Here is a 22402-nt window from a genome sequence, read left to right as displayed (position 1 = left end):
CGACACTGCCAGAGCACAACTTAGTCCACTACCACCGGACAGTGTGGGCCGGGCAGATAGTCCGTAAGGCAGAGCAGGCCTCCGACACCAACCAAAGTCCAGACCTGGATTCACCGCGCAGGGCCAACAACTCCGAGTCGCAGCCGGGGCAGGGCACGGGTCCACACCAGGTGGCAAGTCGCACACGGGGACGAGGAGGCCACTCCGTCACAGCAGTGGACGCCGAGGGTCGGTGTCGCGCTCCCCAGAAGCAGCCGCGAACCGGTCACACGGCCCCGCTAAAGATCCGGGGCCCACCCTCCACGTGGTCGGCCGTCCGCCGAGCTTCTCGGTCCTTTACAGCAAGGTGCTCGCAATCATGCCAGTGTCCCGGGGAAGAGGAGGGAACCCGGTGGCGAAGAGAGGCAGAGGGCAACCGCCACACCTCGATGCCACGCCCAGTCGGCGCCGAATCACTGCACTCCAAGGCGGCCTCTCCCTTACGCAAGGCCGGTGCTTAACAGGCCCGATGACGAAGTGCACCCAGTGGCGTTGCACGGTCACTCAGGGACTCGCCGGGAACACCGGACCACTCCGCTCGATGCCGCTGGCCCCTGCGACCGTTTCAGAGCCGATTGGCACCCTGAAGGTGATGCTGTACAATGCTTAGCAGGTCGGGCGCCGGAGCGACTCGAAAGCACGCCTTACTCCGACGCCATCTTGGCCACGCCCCCGCAACACACTCTTTTGCACCATAAGGCAAAGGTGCCCGCATCATGTCTAGCATGGAAGGATATCCATTCAGTACAAAATAATATGCACAGACTAACTTTAAAACGTTTCCCACTTCAATTGTGTGCTGTACAGTGCAGCACACATTTGAAGTGGGAAAGGTTAGGAGAAATATGACTGTTAGAAATATGACTGCTTCAAATTGGTGTTATTTTCTGGTGCAAAACCTTGTCCACTATTCTTATGTCATTATGAGCTGTAGATCACATGCTTTGCATAGACTATACATCAGTATCCTCCCGAAGCAATGGCTAACCTGTAGATGTTAAAGTTGTCTTAAAGAGTGTGCTAAGAACTGCTTGGCCCACATTAGCTTGTTGTCTCGCTAACCCATCTACACAATAGTGTTTGGTGAATGTGTGTGGTGTAGACCATATTGCAGCCTTACAAATGTCAAATATGGGAAAGTTTTCTAAGAAAGCCGTAGTAGCCCCTATATTGTGAGTGGAATGCGCTCTAGGGGATATTGTTAAAGTGCTCTTTGCTTTTGCATAACACATTTGAATACATTTAACAATCCATCTGGCAATGTCGGACTTGGATATAGGATTGCCTTTGTGATATTGGAGCAAAAGCAACAAAAAGTTGTTTAGTTTTACGAAATGACTTTGTTCTTTCTATGTAATATAAAAGGGCTCTTCTGACATCTAAAGTGTGTAGAGGGGCATGGCCAAGATGGCGGCGTGAGCGGACGCGTCCTTCCGAGCTCCCGCCGCCGGCCTTCCACAGCAAGGGCTCCGGCCTCACAGAGCCCCTTATCAGCGACCCCAATAGCCAGCCTGGCATCCCCTGTGGCCCGAGAGGTCAGCGGGGGCTGACTCCGAATGGACTGAGCGAGTACAGCGACCGCAGCGGCGAGGCCTACAGCGCGGCCCACAGTGGCTACCCAGCGGCGAGGCCTACAGCGCGGCCCACAGTCGCGACCTGCCTTGGGGGCGGAGCGGAAGACCGGAGCAGTAGCGGCCGAGCCGGGGGCTCGACGTTCGGGGCCGCCCCACGCGAGGTCTGGTGCAGGCGCGACAGGTCCGGCCCGCGCATACATTCTGCGCGAGGCATCGGCTTGACCTACGCCTGATTGCTGCTGCGGATCTGCCACGTAGCCACCCAGACAGGGCGGCGAGAGACTGACGCTGGGCCAAGAGGTGAGGAGAGGGGAGCGGCGGCCGCGCATGGAAGCCCTTTCCGAACACGGGGGCTTGGGACAGTGGCTGCGAGGCCTGCAGTGCCGCCCGAGGTCGGGAACTGCCTTGGGGGCCTGTGAAGTAGCGGCTGGGCTGGGAGCCCGAGGCCTGGGGATAATTCAGGCGAGGTCTGATGCGGAAACGGCGGGCCTGGCTCGCGTACACGCTCTGCGCGAGGCAACAGGCGGGGAGCACGCCTGATTGCTGCTGCGGGCCTGCCGCGTGGCTGCTCAGACAGGACTGCAGACGTCGGCCTTTGGCCCCAGTGGTGCGGAGAGGACCGCGGCGCTCGCAGAGGGCCTGCGCAGCTGCTGAGGATACAAGCATTCGGTGAGGCGGCGGGCCTCGAATAGGGAGTGACTGGCACGGTAGGAGGCCTGTGGCGGCGGCAGTGAGGTGGAGAAGTGAGCAACAACGGTGCGCACAAACAACTCTGCTGGAGCGGCCTAGGTGTGGTGCGAAGAGTGGGCCAGAGCGGGAGGCGGAGGAGACACGGACCGTGCCCTGAGCGGGCAGAGCCAGGAGGTGCCCGGTCGAGGTGGTCTCGCCACATGGCCCGAGGGAAAGATTTTGGCTGGCGCCACTTCTGGAGGCCGTAAGCGGAGGCAAATGGAGCACAGGTTGGCAACCGACACAGCACATCCACAGGTCCGTCTGTAACGGGGTCCTCACACGGCCGATCGGAGGCGGTGGTTCCCCGGAGACTAGAAGATTTCCACAGCGAGGCGCCTTTTGCCACGGGGCGGCCATGATGTCGGAGTCGAGGGTCCGCAAGGATAAGACTGTAAAGGAGATGTTCGCCAAGGCCCAGTCGTCCCCTACAGCTAAGGATACATTGGCCACAGGAGCGCGACAGGGCGACTCGGAGGCAGCAAGCTCGGAACCCATCACGAAGGGCTACCTAGAGTCCCTCTTCACGACATTGAGGGAGGGCATCCACGCCCTCAAAAAAGAATTTTCGGATGAGATCCGAGCAGCGCGGACGGACATGGACGGCATTGGCGAACGGGTGGCGGAGCTCGAAACAAAACAAGATGGCTGCGACGTCGAAATGGAGGTGCTGCAGCAGGAGATTATAAGACTACATGACCAACAGGTGGACCTACAATCGCACCTTGAGGACCTTGAAAAACGCTCCCGGCGACATAACATAAGAATTCGGGGAGTGGCGCGGTCGGACGAAGACAGGGACCTTTTTAAATTTACCAGGGAGCTCTTGAACCATATCCTGGGTCCCCCGCGGAGGCAGCGCTGACGATCGACAGGGCGCATAGGGTCGGGCCTCAGCAAGCCGGGGTGGCCTTCCCCGCAGACATCTTGGTCTGTATACAGGACTTCCGCACTAAAGAAGACATCCTCCAAAAGGCGAGGCAGATGCATCCCATCTCCTTTCACGGCCACTCGCCGACCCTTTTTCAGGACCTATCAGCGCTCACGTTGCAGAAGCGCGGATGCTTCAAACCGGTCACGAGCTACCTTCAGCACCAAGCTATACCTTATAGTTGGGGCCACCCATTTCGGATCGTGTTCAAATGGACAATAAGCTTTACCAGCTCCGCTCTCTGAAAGAGGCTTGTCAGGTGCTGGGCATTGTCCCGCCGAAGGAGGAGGAAGATCAGGCGGTAGGAGGATCGTCATCCCAATGGCGTCACCAACGGGGACGACGCCGAGTCAAGAAACCCCCGAAGACGGAGGTCGAAGATGGTCAGAGGGCGGCGGTGGAAGCAGCAGCAGCGGACTTAACCTCCCAGCAGCCGGGATGAACACTCATTCAGAGCCTTGTGTGTCTGGGGTCTACTATGTCCCTTTGAGGGGTCGGCGGTGGGGGGAAAGGAGGAAGGACTGGACTTGATATACCCCGTAATACCTTTCGACCAATCATCTGTGAGAGATGATGGACAATTGTCTAGTTTTCTATTTTTTCATATTCAATTTCATGGTTAAGTGGGGGTGGGGGACGGGAGAGCGGAGGGCAGGGGGTAGGGGAGATGGGGAGGGGGAGGGGGCAGGTTGGTTGCGGAAAGAGAGGTGGGGGGGTTCTAGATACAGGTTTGGGTGGGTGTGTGAATTGAGGGAGGAGGCTGGGGGACGGGGCGAGGAAGGGGTTTGTAGGGAGGGGCGGGAGGGGTTCCAGGTCCTAGAGTGTCCATTGAGGGATGATGATACGAGTCTCCAGAGTGTGGCAGGAGGGCACAAAGGGTCACGCCACACGCCAGAAAGTGGGCAACCCAGGAGAAGTCTTACTGCGTCAATAGTGGGTTTCAGGAGTATTGAGCGGTCAAGGGTAGGGATGAGTCATGCCCCCCACTGAACTGCAAATTCTCTCCCTGAATGTTAGGGAGCTCAATAACCCAGTCAAACACAAGGCAGTCCTCTCTTGCTTAGAACACGCGAAGGCCGATATATGTCTCCTGCAGGAGACGCATCTACTGCAAAAGGACTGCTCAAGGATGAGGGCACGCTGCTTTCCACAGCAATTTTTCTCGTCGGCCTCGAGTAAAACAGCCGGGGTCGAGATATTGGTATCGCAGCGCTTCAGAGGGAGGGTACTACAGAAGGGAGCGGAGATAAGGGGGAGGCTGCTATCCTACCATTTTTCCTTGGGTGGATCTGAATTTACGATTTGCTCGGTCTATGCCCCCAACGAGGGGCAGGAAAAGTTCTTTCACCTAGCGCTAAGCGAAGTGGCGGCCTCTACAGACAGACATATTCTGGTAGGCAGGGACCTTAACCTAGTACTAGATAACACCATGGACAGACCAGTGCAGCGCACCACACATGCGGGAACCCTCTTCAGTGGGGGGTTGGCTAGGCTGGGGGAGCTGGGTATGGTGGATCTGTGGCGCAGCTTTCATCCGGGTACTAGAGCATACTCATACTACTCGAACGCACATCGCACTTACGCGAGATTGGATTACTTTCTAGCTTCCACTTCCCTTCAGGCCTGGACGTCCACTGTTGACATAGGTGCCGCGTCCCTCTCCGACCATGCCCCGATCTCTGCGACGTTCATTTCCCTCCCGGTGATACGACCCACGCGCTGCTGGAGACTACGCGACACAATGCTACACCGCAAAGACATAGTTGAGAAAATAGTAGGAACAATCAAGGACTACTTGCCCCACAATAGCATCTCTGACACCTCGCCGGCTACACATTGGGCGTCCCTTAAGGCAGTTTTACGGGGCGAGTTTATAGCAGTCTCAGCAGCTGAGAATAGGTTAAGAGCGAATAAAAGGGACGAGCTTACGCAGAAGGTTAAGGAGTTAGAACGCATGCATCAAAGGACGTGCGCCCCCAGGGTCTGGAGGCAACTGACAGTTGTCAGGAAGCAGTTGAGCACGCTGGATCAGGACAGGGCAGAGTTTGCAGCTTTGAGGGTGCTATACCGGGGGGGATAGATGTGGACGTTTACTGGGCCGAGCGCTAAGGGAAACGCGGCAACGCCACACGGTAAAGGAAATTAGAAAACAGGATGGAAGTCTAGCAACTGAAGATGTGGAGATCGCGGCAGTATTTAGCGACTTCTATACTTCCCTATATGCCGGAGCCTCACTGGACCTTGCGGCGGGGGATGCATTCCTGGCGTCATCCCCACTTCCGGTTCTTACACAGGATCAGGCTGAGCTCTTAGAACGCAGCATTAGACCTGAGGAAGTCATTTCAGCCATTTCCAAGCTTAAACTTGGGAAGGCTCCGGGGCCTGACGGCCTCACAGCCATTTTCTATAAGACGTTCTGCTCCCAGGTGGCTCCTCTGCTTACTACTCTCTTCAACTCTTTTTCAGAGCCGGGCTCGATTCCGAGGGACTTACTAGACGCAACCATCTCAGTTATCCCCAAACCGGGGAAAGACCACTCAAAATGCGAAGCCTATCGGCCCATATCGCTGCTTAACGTAGACCTAAAACTGTATACGAGCATATTGACGGCAAGGCTCGCCCCGCTTATGCCGGGATTGATTGATTTGGACCAAGCAGGATTCATCCCGGATCGGCAAACTGTGGACAATAACAAGAGGGCGTGGCACTTAATAGAAAAGGTCACGCGAACGACGGGGGAATATATGATGCTCGCGATCGACGCGGAGAAAGCGTTCGACCGGGTCCACTGGCCATATCTGGTGCAAGTCCTGGTTAAGGCCGGGATGGGGGTCAGATTCCGCACTTGGATACTGAATTGTTACTCGGGGCCCTCAGCGACGGTGCGTGTCAATGGTTGCTCCTCACCCCGCTTTCCCATTGAACGGGGTACGAGACAGGGGTGCCCGTTGTCGCCCCTGCTCTTTGCCCTCTACATGGAGCAGCTGGCGAAGGCCACGAGACTCACCCCCACAGTCCACGGGATTAAGATCGGAGCATATGAGCATACCATCGGTTTATATGCCGACGATGTCCTCTTGTCGCTATCCTCCCCCAAAGAGTCCCTGCCGGCTTGTGTCGTTATTCTTGACGCTTTTGCGGAGGTGGCAGGCTTAAAGGTTAACATGAGCAAATCTGTGGCGCTAGACCTCTCGTTAGCCCACCCGAGACTACCTGCAGGGACTCTTCCCCTTTCCTTGGGCTTCGGAGGCCATTCCTTATCTAGGAATTCAGCTGGCGGCCACATTACAGGGCACGGTCCGTCTCAACTATGCTCGGCTCCGGCAGACGGTCCGGTTGGAGCTGGGTAGATGAGACATCTCCCGCTATCTTGGCTGGGCAAAGTGGCGGCTATTAAAATGACGATCCTGCCGCAAGTCCTTTACATGTTTCTAGTAATCCCTATGAAACCCCCGGAGGGCTGGATTCACCAGACCCAATCTGAACTGGCGCAGTTCATATGGAACGGAAGGCAGCCGAGGATCAAACTTCGATTGGCAATGCTGCCTCCTGAGAGTGGTGGACTGGGGCTGCCAGATTTGTTGCTATATTATCAAGCGGCACAGCTACGAACATTAGTGGAATGGAGCAGGTGGGAGTCTGAGAAGCACTGGCTCTTTCAAGACTAGGCAGTGGCGGGCCGCACGCTTCAAGAGGTTCCCTTCCTGCGAAGGCAGCACCGACCCCCCCAATCTCTACGCTTCGTATATTACAAGGACCCCGCTGGAAGTGTGGGATCTCGTGAATATTACGCATGAGTTGACATCCTTCCCATCACCACTGATGCCAATACTGAATAACCCGGATTTTGATCCCGGTCAAGATACAGAGGCATTTGCCCGGTGGAGCCCGGCAGGATGTAGGGTCCTATTCCACTTGTACACAGTGGAAGGAGTCATCCCTTTTGATGCCTTCCGGCGAGAATTTGACATGCCCGAGGAGGAACGGCTCCGGTATCTCCAGGTGCGACATTGGGCGCTTCATGGGCAGATTAGAGGAGGGGCGGACCGCAGGCTCAGCGAGTACGAATACTGGTTGATCACGAGGAAAACTGATCGAAAGCTCATATCGGATTTATACCGCATGTTGTTAGGCAGATTCACACACATCTACAACTCAGGGAGGGCATGGTAGGAGAGAGACCTGGGACGCACGCTCAGCAATAAAGAGTGGGAGGGCATTTGTTACCGGGCTCGACACTCTGCCTACCACATGGGCTTGACTGACACCCTCACTAAAATCACCACGTATTGGTACTACACCCCGGAGAGGCTTAATGAGATTGATCGCACGCGAGATGTGTCCTGTTGGCGTGGGTGTGGAGAGAGCGGTACGTTGGTTCACCTTCTATGGGACTGTACTCATCTGCAGGAATATTGAAAGCTAGTTTTAGACGAGGTGGACTCACACTTTGACACAACACTCCCAAGATTCCCTGCCTACGTGCTGCTAGGCCTGCCCAATCCCATTACTTATCCGTAGCGTGCCCGCCGGGGTCGTTTGATGGCCATAGCCCTGGGTTCCGCGTTGCAGGACATACTAGCCCATTGGCGTACCACACACATCCCAACCTTTTAGGGTTGGTTACATTGTCTCTGGAAAGTTTTGGGAATGGAGAAGCTGTCCCTGATTGCAACGGGGTAAGGGGACAAATACCTAGACTTGTGGCAGCCCTTCTTAGCACTATTGGCCACGGAATTTAGGGAAGTGACCTGTCCTAGATACCTATGCCTATTGAGACTATCGCAGGGTGATGACTCGGGAACATTCAGTTAGATGATAAAGCAGGAGGATACTGGACCTGGAACAGGGGTGGTGGGTTGGTAGTAAGGAAGATGGCGGGGTTCGGGGAAGGGGGTTTGGTTGTTGTTTTTGTGTTTGGATACTCACGTGCTTCTTCAGACAGAACTTTCAACTGCGGCAGTAGGTCCGTAGCGATGTTGTACCTATTTAGCGCTACTGTCAGTCCTCTGTTTGCGTTGCCTAGCGCCACATTACTGTCATGGTCATGTATTGCACGGACTTATGCTTGTGTATGTCAGTTTATGTCAATAAACAGATTTAATACTAAAGTGTGTAGAGCTCGTTCTGCAAATGGATCCGGATGAGGGAAGAATACAGGGAACTCAATGTATTGATTGATGTGAAAGGCAAAAACTACCTTAGGTAGAAACTTAGGGTTAGTGCGAAGGACTATTTTGTCTCTATAAAGCTGAAAAAGGGTTCCTCTATGGTTAGACCCTGTAGTTCACCCACTCTTCTCAGGGAAGTAATTACAATGAGGAAAGCTATTTTCCATTAGAGAAAGTGCAGTTCACATTTAAGGTGGGCCCATTAATTGTGTGAGGACTATGTTAAGATTTTACACAGGGATAGTTGGAAGTCTTGGTGGTATAACTCTTAAATCCTTCCATAAAAGCTTTGAAAACTGGCACCCTAAAGAGAGACATGTGTTGCCTATTTTGTAGATCCGCAGCTATTGCAGTGAGATGTAGGCGGATAGAAGTATAATCTAATTGTGACCGCTGCAAGTGCAACTAATAACCAATGATATTCTGTATGGAAGCATCGAAAGGATTGATGATGTTTATGTCGCAATAGATAACAAAGCGTTTCCATTGAGCTGCATAACAAGCTCTTGTAGTAGGCCTTCTCGCCTCTCTAATGATGTTCATACCTTCTGGTGGAAGACTCAAATAACCAAACTCTATTATTTCAGGAGCCAGATCTCTGGGTTTAGTTCTTTGGGATCTGGGTGTCTGATTTCTCCATGGCTCTGTGTGAGGAGACTGGATGCGAGATGCAGCTTTTGATGTGGAACTAGTGATTGTTCCAACAGGGTCGTGAAAAAAGGTTTATCGGGCCCATGTGGGAGCTACTAGAATCAGTGTGAAGGAGGTTTGCCTGAGTTTCCGAACTACTAACGGAATGAGTGGGAGAGGCAAAAAAACATATGCATATATCCCTGACCAGTTCATCCATAGTGCATTGCCTTTGGAGAGCAGGTGTGGGTATCTGGAGGCAAAGTTTGGGCATTTTGCATTTGTGTGTGGCAAAAAGATCTATTTGAGGAAACCCCCAACTTTGAAAGTATGGAAGAAGAACATGAGGGTTAGGTTCCCACTTGTGGATTTGCTGCCTCTGCTGAGGAGGTCGGCAATCTGATTATTTACTCCTGGGAGGTGTTCTTCTAGGAGATAGATTTTATGGTGAATGGCCCATTTCCAAATGGCTTGAATCAGGTGTGACAGTTGGACAGAGTGCCCCCCTGTTTTTGTATATTATACATAGCTGTCATGTTCCCGGTGCAAACTAGGACAGCTTTGCCTAGAAGGTGAGCCTGAAAGGCTTTGAGCGCTTAAACCACTGCTAGCAGCTCTCGATGATTTATGTGGAAAGCTTTTTGATTTTGACCCCACAATCTTTGATCCGTGTGATCTTTGAGATGAGCCCCCCAACCAGTGAGCGACACGGCTGCAGTTAGCATTGTCTGTGGAACTGGGTCTATAAAGGGCTGTCCTTTTGATAAATTGTGTGGGTTCCACTGCTGCAGAGTGTGATGAGTACAGCTGTTTACCAACACTAGATTGGTTAAAAGACTGTGTGACTGGTTCCACTGACTTGCTAAACATTCCTGAAGGGGACGCATATGAAGCCTTGCATGGGGAACAATCATGATGCAAAGGCCATAATTCCCAGTAGCTGAATGTACGCTCGAGCTGGTAGTGAGTCAGTGGACTGAGACTGGAGAACTAGAGCCTGAATATTGCCAATTATGCTGCTTTGGGGAAGGCTAGAGCTCTTTGAGTATCTAAAGTGGCTCAAAGATAGTTCTGAGTGTTGGAAGGTTAAGATGCAATTTCAACACATTGACTGTAAACCCTAGTTGGTTCAGTAACTGCAGTGTTATGTAAGTGTGCTGGAGACACTTCATGTACGTACTGCCTTTCATGAGTCAGTCGTCCAAATACAGGAAGACATGAATGTATTGCCTTCGAAGGTGAGCAACAACTACAGCCAGACATTTTGTAAAGACTCTGGGAGCAGCGGTGACTCCGAACGGGAGAACTTTGAACTGGTAATGGTGCCCCACTACCACGGAATGTAGACATATGCGTCTTACGTCTAGAGTAGACAGAAAGTCGCCCTGTTATAATAGTGAGAGCGCTAGTTGAAACGTCACCATGTGAAAATGATCTTATTGTATGTAAAGATTCAATTATCTGAGGTCTAAGATATGTCTGACAGAACAGTCTTTTTTGGGTATGAAAAAAAGGGAGTATACGCCCGACCCCTGGTATTGTATTGGTATGGGCTCTGTGGCTCCCTTTAAGAGGAGAGACTGAACCTCTTGTTTGAGGAGGTGTCAGTGATTTGGTGATATTTTGTGTGAACGTGGTGGAATGTTTGGAGGATTGCTGGTAAACGCCAAGCAATAACCAGCATGGATAATTTCTAGCACCCATTTGTCTGTAGTTATTAACTACCAGACGGGTAGGAATTGTGAAAGACGTCCCCAGACAGGTGTTAAATGGTCTGAGGGAAGTGTAGGTAAGTCACTGGTATTGGAGGGGGAGGTGCGTGTGTTGGAACCTCTACCTTTGTCATTGTTGCCTCTGTAACCCCCTCTGAAGAAACCCTTGCAAGCAGAGGGCTGATTGTTGCCCTTGTACGATTTAGCGGCAGTGTCTGAAGAGGTATTCTTGGACCCCCTCCATCCCCCCTCCACGATAAAAGGAGCGCCGAAAGGAACCACGGCCAGAAGGGGACCGTGGGGCTCACATAGATTGGCCACTTCTGTGTCCTTTTTCATTTTTTCTAATGACGTGGCTACTACAGGACCAAAGAGTTGTTATTTGTCAAACGGTGTATTAAGAATAGAAGCTTGAAGTTCAGATAAACACAAGAGGGCACTATTGCTTGGTTTTGCTGGCTGCTGTTGTGGAGCGGGGAATCGTTGTCCCAGAAGCCGAAGCGGGAGAGGAGGAGGCAGATTCGCCCGCGCACTCTAAAAAGCAAAGTTGTCCTAAGGGCGGGCCCATCAGTGCTCGTCAGAGACCGGAGGAGGCTGAATTGGGCCTACCCTCTTGGTCTCCCTCCATTAACACCTTTCTGCTTTTGTTTACCAGCACGGCGTTGTAATACCACGAGAAGTTCCGCAGTGGTTGGTGTATTCTGACCGTCCAGGAACAGGTAGGGAGGATGGAGTTCCCTCGTGCTATAGCTCAAGAACTTATTTTTTACTTGTTGGTGTTATGGTGATTGGGTGACTTTTTTTTTTTTAACTTGTCGCACGGCCTGTCAGGCTTGCCCATTCTGTTCTAATGTGTGTTATTGTGCTAGCAGTCCCCCGCTGGCTTTTATGTGCCAGCTTCTAGCACGCACACTGTTACCCCTTGTTGTCAGCCCATAGCGGGAGAGTGCAGAGTGAATAGTAATCTGGGATTGCTGTGGGGAAACGTAAGGTGGCTACGCTGCCTGGGAAGGTTGATACAGGCACAGTGGTCACTATGGAATCTTTCATACAGAGGGTGGCTGGAGGTCTTGATAAGGCGATAGAGCTGGTGACCCGACGCCTCTCTCTCTACCCTATTAACCACCTTCTCTGAAGTCCCCTAAGGATGCTTGTGATCCCTGAAATTGCAGCAGGCCTATCTAATAGATCCTTAATGCAAGAAGCAGAGGGCCCGGTCAGCTGCATAGCTGGTCAACCCAAACCCCTTTCACCTATCATTGTGGGTACCTACGTATCGGGGGCTGAAGTCCCCCCGATCCAGGAGCATATTGTTGATAGCCTCAATAAGCAACTAGCAACAATTATGCAAGCTTTGCAGGGGATAATTAGTGGAGGAGAGACGGCCTGTCTATGCTTGGGTACGAAAAGAAAGGGCCTCCTGACTGGGGGTAAGGCCAAAAGGCAGAGGGGACATATCAAAAGGCATCCAACGAGCAAATACTCACAAAGGCAGATATGGTGACTGCACTGGAATATTTTCAGGGCTCACTACTGGCTATATTGGACTCAAAATTTGATTTACTCTTTCAATGCCTCACCTCTATAAAGAAGGGGCTTTCTGACCTTAGACAACGTATTGCACCTAGGGGGGGAGGCTCTCAATACAGAACAAAGGACCTCGATGGGCCATATTGTAACTGAGGGCCCTAACCCAGCTGATTTATGTTTAAATACTGGGAAGCAGCCATCGCTACCTCGAAAGCCCTCTATGGGGATCGCCACCAATTGTCCTCAGCATCTACAGCACCCTCTGCTGAATCAGTTGGGCCCAAGCTTAGGATCCTTGGGAAGGGCACCTATCCTTGAACAAACTAACCCCAAAACACACAACGCGGGGGAAATACTTAATGTTAGAGAGGGGGTGGGGGGGGTGGGGGGGGGTTCCAATCAGGATTTAGTTAACTTACATCTCCCATCAGAATCGATGCCATATGTTGTGATCCTGGGGATCTCTCTCCGGGTGTCAAGGAAGACTATTCTCAATTGAAGAACAAAGTCATACACTGGTTGTCCTGTAACACTGCTTTGGGCATACGGGTGGAAAAATTCATCAACATGGTGCGCAGGGTCAACTGTATAGGAAGATCTTATGAGACCTATAAAGGAGACTGCGTCATCATTAACCTGAATAGGTTGTACGTCACAGAAAGGATCCCGGCTTCATCTTTCACTGGATTTTTGACCTAGAGTCGACCATTATGGCCCTCCATCTCAGATTCTTTTATAAACCAGGGCCTTCAGGTTGGAACAACAGGATCCATAACAGTGTGGCCCCACTTGGAAGGCAGATGCCCACCCACCCTCTTTCTAGGCCTACAAACACTATAGTGCCCTGGAATAACCCGAACCATACTGTACGAGCACTACAAGGTGGGCAGTTTTTCTTTAACACCTCTCATGGAGCTATCAAATCGCTTCGCACCTCTGGGCACTCTGGACACCTGTGATTGACTGAGTGGGGCTGCTCCTGTGGAAATGAGTGGTGATGGGTAAAAGTGCCAACAAGGGATTTGCTTAAAGAAAAATCAGTGAAAAGCTATTCTGGAATTATTCTTGGGGTGAGTCACACTGGAAAATCCACCCAAGTGTCCTACGACAATTCGAAAGCACAGAAAACAAGGGAATATCTTTTTTTGTTTGAAAATACAAATTTGTTTATATATAGATAATTGATTAAAACAGGAGTACAAGTAAGCAGTCAAATCGGCAATAAATCATGAAAAGAGGTGAAAATAAATTAATCCAACAGTTCATGACAAACATCTAGTTCAACATAATGAATAATGACCTATCCCCAGGTGAGAATAAAAGTCACTACAAAACAATTAATATCTCAGAAATAGAGGATGGAGTCGATGTTTCGGTCTCGGTGGCATCAGTCCCTCAGACCATCTTCAGGACAGTAAATATTGCAAACGAAGACCCTTTTATAATCAATCTCAACACGATAAATCCTTTTCGTGGAGGTCTGTTCGAATACACTTTATGAAATGGCGAATGTCACTGATCAAAAAATCAAAAGAAATGCAGGGAGATGGCGAACAATTAAATTGTACCGTCTTAATCAGTGGCAACAATTTCAGGGAGAGAAGAGCAATCTTCCACTTACCAGTAGTGAATATTTATTGAACTCGAAATGTAGCAAGGACGCTCAGGTTAGTCCAACACGCCAGCAGGCCGAAAAAAAGGTGGAAATGAGGCAATCAAATATTGAGCAGGAGAATTCCCAGCAAGGCCGCAGGATTTTGGGCGGAATGGATTGTAATTTCATCTCATGGAATGTTGCTGGCCTGGCTAACAAGTTTCTTAACCCCTCATGGATCTTGTTTATAAAAAAGTTTAGTTTGATCTGTTTGCAGAAACATGGGCGACTGGGAACGGAACAGTTTCCCCCTAAAGGGTTATAAATCCTTTTTTGTTCCGGCTACTCCTTCAATTTCAGGAAGATCCAAGTTTGGTTTCGTGATTTATGTTTCCCGAGCAATAGTGTAAAAAATATCAGAACCCTGCAGTAAGGGCCTCATCCCGTCCTTTGTAAGGAGGGGAGGTGGCTCATTTATCAACTTTATTCAATACCTCTCCAAATTGATTTTGGGTTTTATCATCAAGGCCAGTATACACAGTGATCACAACCCAATATGTGTTTATATTAGATAGCCTTTATTATCACCCAGCAGGGTATTTCAAACAATGGATGGAGGAAGAAGGTTAAAATGCGCCCAGATAACACCCCTTCCCCCAAAGTTATTTTATGAATCACTAACGACCTTGTGTGATAATGAGCATTGTACACAGCACCATCAACGGACTCAGGTGAGGTCATAAAAACTTTTAAGGTCATCTCCTCTACAATAACAGCCCTTCTTAGTGCCCCTGTGCGGCGACCCTCTGTCCAGGATCCCAGGTGGTTTGATTCAGATTGCTCCCACGTGGCTATGAAATTAAAGGAAGTATTCGGCAAGAGACCAAGGGATATCACTTTAGTCAGAACGTGTCAAAGGGAGTACAAGGAAGAATTGGCCAGACGCAGGGCAGTGCTGAAGGAGGAAACTTGGAGGGAGTTAATAGAGGCCAGTACCATGAAGAGCAGCTCCAAGTTCTGGAGCATAATAAATAGCCCCTTTTTAAATGAAGATGCAGGAAATGGGGTGGTGGCCCACATCACAGAGGAGGAATGAGAGCTCCATTTTGAAATCATGTTCCAGTGTCCCCCAAACATGAATAGTCCTCTCAGGCTAGTGGCAGGGAAATCCTCCCTGGCCATTACAGTAGAAGAGGTTACGAAAGGTATTGTTGGGCTGTCAAACAACAAAGCCCTGGGCCCTGATAGTATCCTGCTGGATCTTCATAAATCCGAACTAAACCTTTGGGCACCCGTCCACACAGTAGTCATTAACACAGCAGTAATAACTGGTCCCCCTGATTCTTGGGCCACCTCCACCATAGTGCCAGTTTTCAAAAAGGGTAATCAAGATAGCACCCATTGTTATAGACCAATCTCTTTGCTGGATTCTGTGATCAAGTTGGTGGGCCGTGTCCTCCTAGCTAGGTTGACCAGCTGGGCAGAGGATAATGATATTCTAGCCGACGTCTAGTATGGTTTCCGTCCTGGACAGTCTACCGTAGCCCAATGGTGTAACCTATCTTTGATTCTCAACAAATATACAGCTGCCCGCCGCGGTACCAATTATATGGCCTTCATGGATCTGTCATCCGCATTCGATCGCGTGAACAGAGTTAAGCTTTGGCAGACCACGCCATGTAGGTGGTGGATGGTGATATTGTTCATTTTTTGGAGGACCTCCATTGCAACACCAAGGCTGAGGTTCGATAGTCACAAGACCTCAAGGTCTCCTGCCAGTCTTCAATAAAAAGAGGAGTATGCTAATGGTATATCTTAGCATTTTTTTGTTTAATTTGTTTATTAACAAACTGGGGAAAGTTTTATTGGAGACTAAGGTAGATTATCCTCAGGTGGGTAGGCGCGGTCTGCAGGTATTATTATATGCTGATGATGTGGTCCTCATGTCCCGGACTGCAAGAAGGCTGCAATCATTGCTGAATTCTTTTTCTTCATTCAAGGAGGATCAGGACTTGACAATAAACGTTTCCAAATCCTGCGTGATTCAGGTGGGACCTCGACCTAGAAAGCACTATTGGTTTATAGTTGGACCTGCTGTGGTTCCCCGTACAGAAGTCTTTTTGTATATTGGGGTTCTGATAGACGACAAAATTAAATGGAGGCCACTGAAACAGAGAAAGAGGGGAGATCTAGTGCGTGCTAACAAAGGCATTGTTTTTGCATCAAGATTAGGAAAGAGAGCGATTGCGGCACTCCTGCAGTTATATCAGGCTAAATGTATTACCAAAGTTTTCTATGGCAATGAAATATGAGGCTATGCTGCTATGGATAAACAAGTAGCTGAGAACAATTTTTTAAACTTCTTTTATGTGTGCCACAGGGAACTTCAAACATGGTGGTTTATGAAGAGCTGGGGGTGCCCTACCTTTCCAATCTGTTGGCCCTTCACCCCCTATTTATTTTATTTATTTATTTATTTTAGGACTTGTAAAGCGCGTAGCTGCCACAGCGATGAGGCGTCCCAGCGCTATCAGAACCCCAAGGACCAGAGCCAGTTAGTGAATAGCGACAGATATGCTACTTGCAGGGAAAAAGCCAGGTTTTTAAGGTTTTACGAAATGCCAGATGATTCAACATTACTCTCATAGAGAAAGGGAGAGAGTTCCAGAGTTTTGCGCCCAGGTAACTAAAGAAGCGACCACCGGCCCTCGCTCTCCGGATGCCAGGGACGCAGACCAAAGCAAGATCAGCAGAGCGAAGCTGGCTAACCGGCTCGTAGTACTCCAGCAGATGGAATAGCCCAGGCAGGCCCTGTCGTGTCAGTCCATTATGGAATGAGTGTATAGCCCTTGACTATGCCCATCACATTCTGCGCTTAATCACACACAGAGTTGTTTTGGAAGGCTGGGAAGAGCTGATCTATTCACTAATTCAGAATCAAGTGCACTTGAAATCCAGAAGTGTATGGCATTTACATCTCTAACCCAACTGTTTTTCTTCACCACTCACAGAATCATCTGAACACCATTAAGAATCTCCAAAATGTGTCTGCTCCAGTGCTTGCAGGAGATGAAAAAGCAATGAAGCCCCTTCTAATGGCATGCTCTTTTCTTGCCAACTGTATGACTATGCATAGCAGTGTCAACATACCATCTCCAATACCATACTTCCATATACCATCATGTATTGGAATGTATTATATTGGATCATAGCGATTTATACTCGTGACAAAGCGGAATACTGCTCCAAGTTTCATAGGTTCTTGGGGACCCTTTCTGAAATGTGTGGTCGAAAACATATTTACACATAGTATGTCCTATTTGGGAGAGGCAGGATTAGGTGCATAAGGTTTGACGGCATGCTTCAAACACAGCATAGCATAAATCACAGTGCACTGGTGACGGAGAATGAAAGGAGTCGCAGTGTGTATACATTTCTCAGTTTGTATGGATCATGTTCACCAACATTGTTATATTAATGGGAAGAGCCCTGTCTTTAATGCTTCCACATATTGGTGGCAATGGTCTATATATTCATTTTATTTGAATAGGCACTGAATTCTCGAGTTTGGCTGTCAAACAGAGGAAATTGAACCAGTTTGAGTCTTTTTGAATGGGGGATTAAGTCAATAATAGGACAAGCCTAGAAAGCAGAGATCTTTTGTTATAAAAGGGTAGTTTCTGTTGAAGGAATAATTAAATATCGAAGAATTGAGGACTGCCTGAAAATCTTTCTTGAATTATCTGGGCAGTATTTTGTCACAAAATCTTACAAGACAACAGATGAAGACCTACCTCTCTACAGACCTAATGCCTTTTGGAATAGCAAGGAGGTGACAGAACATCAAAGAGCGGGAGAGGTTGATTTAAAATATTTTTATCAGAAAGTGCAGTTTACCTGATGGTTGAAAGGCAAGTGTTATTGCAACAAAAAGGAAGGGGAAGGAATAGAAGCAAGGTACTTTAGCTCACAAATAGATGACAAAGTCTGGAGAAAAAAATATAACTGTTAACGATAGAAGGGAGAGGCTGCAGGGATTAAGGGAAAGTAATAGTTGTTCTCAGACTGGAAAATTGCAGACTTTTTGGAGCTTGCTATCTAGTGAGGGACATGCTCAGATGGAGTGAAATTCTCAGTTTGATCTGTTTAAGCACCGTGTGCTGTGCGAGAGAGTCTGAAATGGAGGATGTTGATTTGGTCGATGGGACAGGTCAGTGTATGTTAAAGCTGCAGAAGAAAATATTAGTGCGCTAGTTAGTTACAAGTAATTAGTCATCAAGTCATTGATGTCACAGAAGTAAATTTAAAAGAGGCGAGATACATTTTCTTTGCACTGGTAGAGGTGGAAATGGAGCATGGACAAGCAACTTTAAAATAGTAGCTCGATCACCGTCATGCATTGGAATGCATTTGGCAACAGCAGAACTGTACTCATGGAGAGGGAGATGGAAGGGTGAGTCAGGTGACAGCAGGTTCAGAGCGTTTTGAATTGATGTGGAGTTGAAAGATTGTTTATAGGGGTGGGGATTAACACTATTTGTGCTGCCTTTAAATTGCTAAAAGATAATATGCAGTGTAAAACCTTTATGTAAGTGTATCAATCCATAAGTCAAGTTGCTGAGAATGAAAATTTTAAAAAATCTTTTTATTGTGCTTCCTTACAAGAAGGGGCAAGCTCTCTTCGGGACAGCATAGAAGATTTCTTGCAGTCAAATCTGCATCTGAAATGGATACTGTTATTAGACAAGATCTGACCCTACCAAGAAGATACAGAAGCCCTTTGTATTCTCATATGAACTGCTGCCAGTTTATAAGTTTGACCAAGAGCGATGCTTCATCCCTGAAGAGGCTTGTGACCCATAATTGTACTCCTAATTATGTGCAGCCATCTGCCATCTTCCTCTAGTGGTTCACATTATGATCAATATGCTGCAAATGCCATCATGGAGTTGGCAGATGTGGGGAATGGGGAAGAATCATTGAGAAGTTTATATTTTTGTTTGTGTTTGATGGGATTGATTCTGGTAAAATCAGGCATCCAAAAACAACCGTAGCACCAACTCCAGGAATCCAGACACCAAAAAAGCCCTGTATCATCAGTTCCCACTGAGGAACAAAACAAGAGGTTGGTTGGAAGCTCTGGCCAAGGAAAAAAATTACATGTACTCTTAATGGGTCCTCAACCTCAGGAGACACCTTATGGTGAATAGTTTCTTGATGTGAATCACATTAATGACGAAGCTTCTGAAAATGAGGAGTCACTTCCACAACTAGTACCTTCACAAAACTGTAGGTGCCAATGATGAGGTTGGAAGCCAATAAACAGGAGTCTGAGGTGGTTTTCAAGGAGGAAACTCAGAGGCCCAGTTGGACCTTTCTCAGCATGGTATCACCAACGTCTTGGGTAGTAGTAGGATATAACTATTGCTTTGCAGAATGCTGAATTATTTGCTGTGATGCTTTTCATTTTGCAGCTTCAAAAGAAGATCTTTGGGAACCAGTTTGTTGTAAGAAAACAAACTTTTTTTTAAATATACAACTCCCTTCTCTCTCCTTTGAAAAACCTATGTGTCAAGGATTTGCATTCTATCACTACTCAAACGGTGAAATAAAGTGAACAGAAGGACAGAAAATACATTTGGAATATCCCATCTTCCTTACCCTCCATGGTGACCATTTAACAGCACAGTTTGAACTTCAGTATTTTAAAAGTAACCTTGTATAAGCGTTCTGGGATGCTCTCAAAATGTTCTGCAACACAAGGGCACTTGTTTAACCTGGACCTTTGTAGATGTCAGAAGTCTTGTAAGAAATGAGAGCGTCAAGATCCTCCTTTGAGCTGGAGTGACTGGAACCAAGAGAACTTCAGTGTTGAAATGCCTCTGTAGAAAGTACAAGCTGGCAACACTACTTAGAAATATTTGAACAAATAACTGCCTTTTATTGCAAAGTCTTAACCTGGGCTAAGGCAGAATGGATAATAAGGAAGGTGAAGGATGAGAAAGCATTGAAGCATGAAAAGGTAATAATATAAAATCGTGGAAGCAACAAAATGAGTGTTAAGAGCTGCACAGGCAATAAAGTCATACAAGCACTTAACATACAAGGGTCATTGACAAATCCTTATTGTTGGCAACTGGTGATGGATATTTGGGTTTTAACTTTTTAATAGATGATTTCTTTCAAATTTGTGTAAAGATAGAAGAAAATGAGCGAAAAAACGTAAAGGGCACAAGAATATCACAGTGTACAAGAATTGAGAGGAAAAGAAGAGCAGTAAGAAAAACAAATTAGAAGAAATCTGAGAAGCTAAAAGACAAGTAGAAAATAGACAAAGGAAAATAAAATAGAGGTATGACAGACAATTTGCTTTTTGGGAAACGTCTTACTGTGAAGTAAACATCCTACCTGAACAATGTAGGACCCAAGATTTCTGTTTTGCTTGTGCTCTGGATCGGCATGTGTGGTAATTGGCCATGTCCACTTAAAAATATAAATGAAATATAAATAAAATCTTGCTTTTTAATGGAAGAAAGGTATACTGAATTGGAAAATTGATGTCTGAGATGTGCAAAACATTTAACAACAGTTGAGGCACTATGACCAGAAACCAACACATCAAAGAATACACATTATCTCCCTCTGACGTAATGGAGCCGAAATGATTTAAGACTCTATCCAACCAGATTAAGAAACAATCTAAGATTGTTTACTATGGGGTTCAAACCATGGGGTATCCAAGCACCTGGATATAAATCAAGTGCTTCAACGCCTCGTCAAGCGCTATATGAATGCAATTATAATACAACACAATATGGTGTTTTGGAAGAGATGAGAAATGTAGACATGGTGTGCATTATTTCACAGGAACATGCAACGGGTGATTAACCTGGTGCATAGCACAAACAAAATGGCTGTTGGAGTAAGGTTAATTGAAGTTAGAGTTCCTACATGCACAAACCCTACATGGGCAACCCAAACATGACCAAAAAGGTCTACAGTTCTGTAAGGTTTTAAGACAATACAGATAAAGGAATATGTTTTACTTCAATTGCTTTTCAAAAATCAATGGTCCATATATATTTCATCAACGTCTTGATGCAAATAATCTACAAATGATTTACAACTTTAAAGATGAAAAGGCTAAACAAGCATTGGCCAAGCGAACAAGTCTCGCCTATTTTAGACATATTGGCTTGTCAACATCTTTTAGTCATGTTGTACAGCAGCATGACTGAAAGTTAGAAAAAGCACTAAGGTGCTGCCAGTGCTGCTTGCGTCCATAGTGCTTTTTTCTGCAAAAAGGGGTGGGATAAGCAACACAATGGAGGAATGGGATGGAGCAAGCAACACAACATGGGCGGGGGATGGAGCAACCAACACAACACGGAAGGGGCAGCGGGGTGATGGGGCAAGCAACACAACATAAGAAGTAGATAACAGGTATGGGGCAAGCAATATGCACAGAACAGGCAGCAAGGGATGATTAAAGCTGCACTAGCTACTTAGTCACTGATTTGCAAATTGAGAGCTGTAACTTTGGGGTTAAAATCTGACAATGAGATGCATTATTTCTTGTAATTACTGTTTGTTTCAACTAGCATACTATGCATCAGACTGCTAGGGGCAAACATATAGGCACCAGACAGTTTGTGTCAGATCAGCTTTCCAGAACTAAAACACTCTCCTGGTTTTAAATTTGATTGTTGGATTTTACCTTATGTGAGGTTTTCCACACATGTGAAAGATTAAGGAATTTGAATGAAATTAAGGCCCTGAATCTTAAAATTTGCAAGCATATAATGGTGTCAGGAATTTATTTGTCTATTCTAAACATTTCTGTGTACTCCGAGTAGGCAGCTTATGCGTCTTTTCAAAATGGAATATTCTGTAACATTTGAACATTGGATGATAACATTCTGGCCCACATGCATCGAGCATTTTTGGAGTCGCAAACGGTGCAATTCCTTAAAATCGTCCGTTTGCGATTCCAAAAATGCTTTTTGAGATGCATCATGCTATTTTAGAAATTGCATCTTTTTTGCAATTTCTAAAATTGCGATAGCATTTCAGAAATCGCAATTTTGCGATTTCTGAAATGCTATGCATCATCTGATTTCAAATTGCGAAATTTGAAATTGCAAGTCAAATTACCACGAAGTTGAACCTCGTGGTAATTTGCTAAATTGTTTAAAAATGCACAAAAATGCATTTTTTAAACTGTTAATTTACATACACACATGTCCTTAGGACATGTGTGTATGTAAATTATACTTAAAAGTACATTTCATGGGTGCAGTGGGGGTCACTTGGACCCCCCTCTCCACCCTTGAAATGCTTTGATGAATTGCGATTTCAAATTGCGAATTCGCAATTCCCATTCATTCCTATGGGCATTTTAGCCCATAGGAATGAATGGGGATTGCGAAATCGCAATTGAAAAATCGCATTTTTTATGCGATTCGGTAAAAATAGCGATTTTTACCGAATTG

At 47.4% G+C, this 22402-nt stretch overlaps 1 protein-coding gene across 2 annotated transcripts in view; it reads right to left on the bottom strand.

Moving 5' to 3' along the window:
* PRR14L (proline rich 14 like) overlaps positions 1 to 22402 on the bottom strand; it is a 492002-nt gene that overhangs the window by 121416 nt on the left and 348184 nt on the right. Inside the window, exon 5 of one of the 2 annotated variants that reach the window (XM_086942815.1) lies at positions 20319 to 20393. The exons of the other annotated variant lie outside the window; for it this stretch is intronic. Coding sequence (XP_086798941.1) covers positions 20319 to 20393 — 75 coding nt within the window. The remainder of the gene's footprint in view (positions 1 to 20318; positions 20394 to 22402) is intronic. 2 annotated transcript variants of the gene reach the window in all.

The sequence above is a fragment of the Lissotriton vulgaris genome, chromosome 11 (assembly GCF_964263255.1).
Source record: "Lissotriton vulgaris chromosome 11, aLisVul1.2, whole genome shotgun sequence".
NCBI lineage: Eukaryota > Metazoa > Chordata > Amphibia > Caudata > Salamandridae > Lissotriton > Lissotriton vulgaris.
The sequence above is the reverse complement of the archived record's forward strand: the minus strand, read 5'-3'. Positions and strand labels throughout refer to the sequence as shown.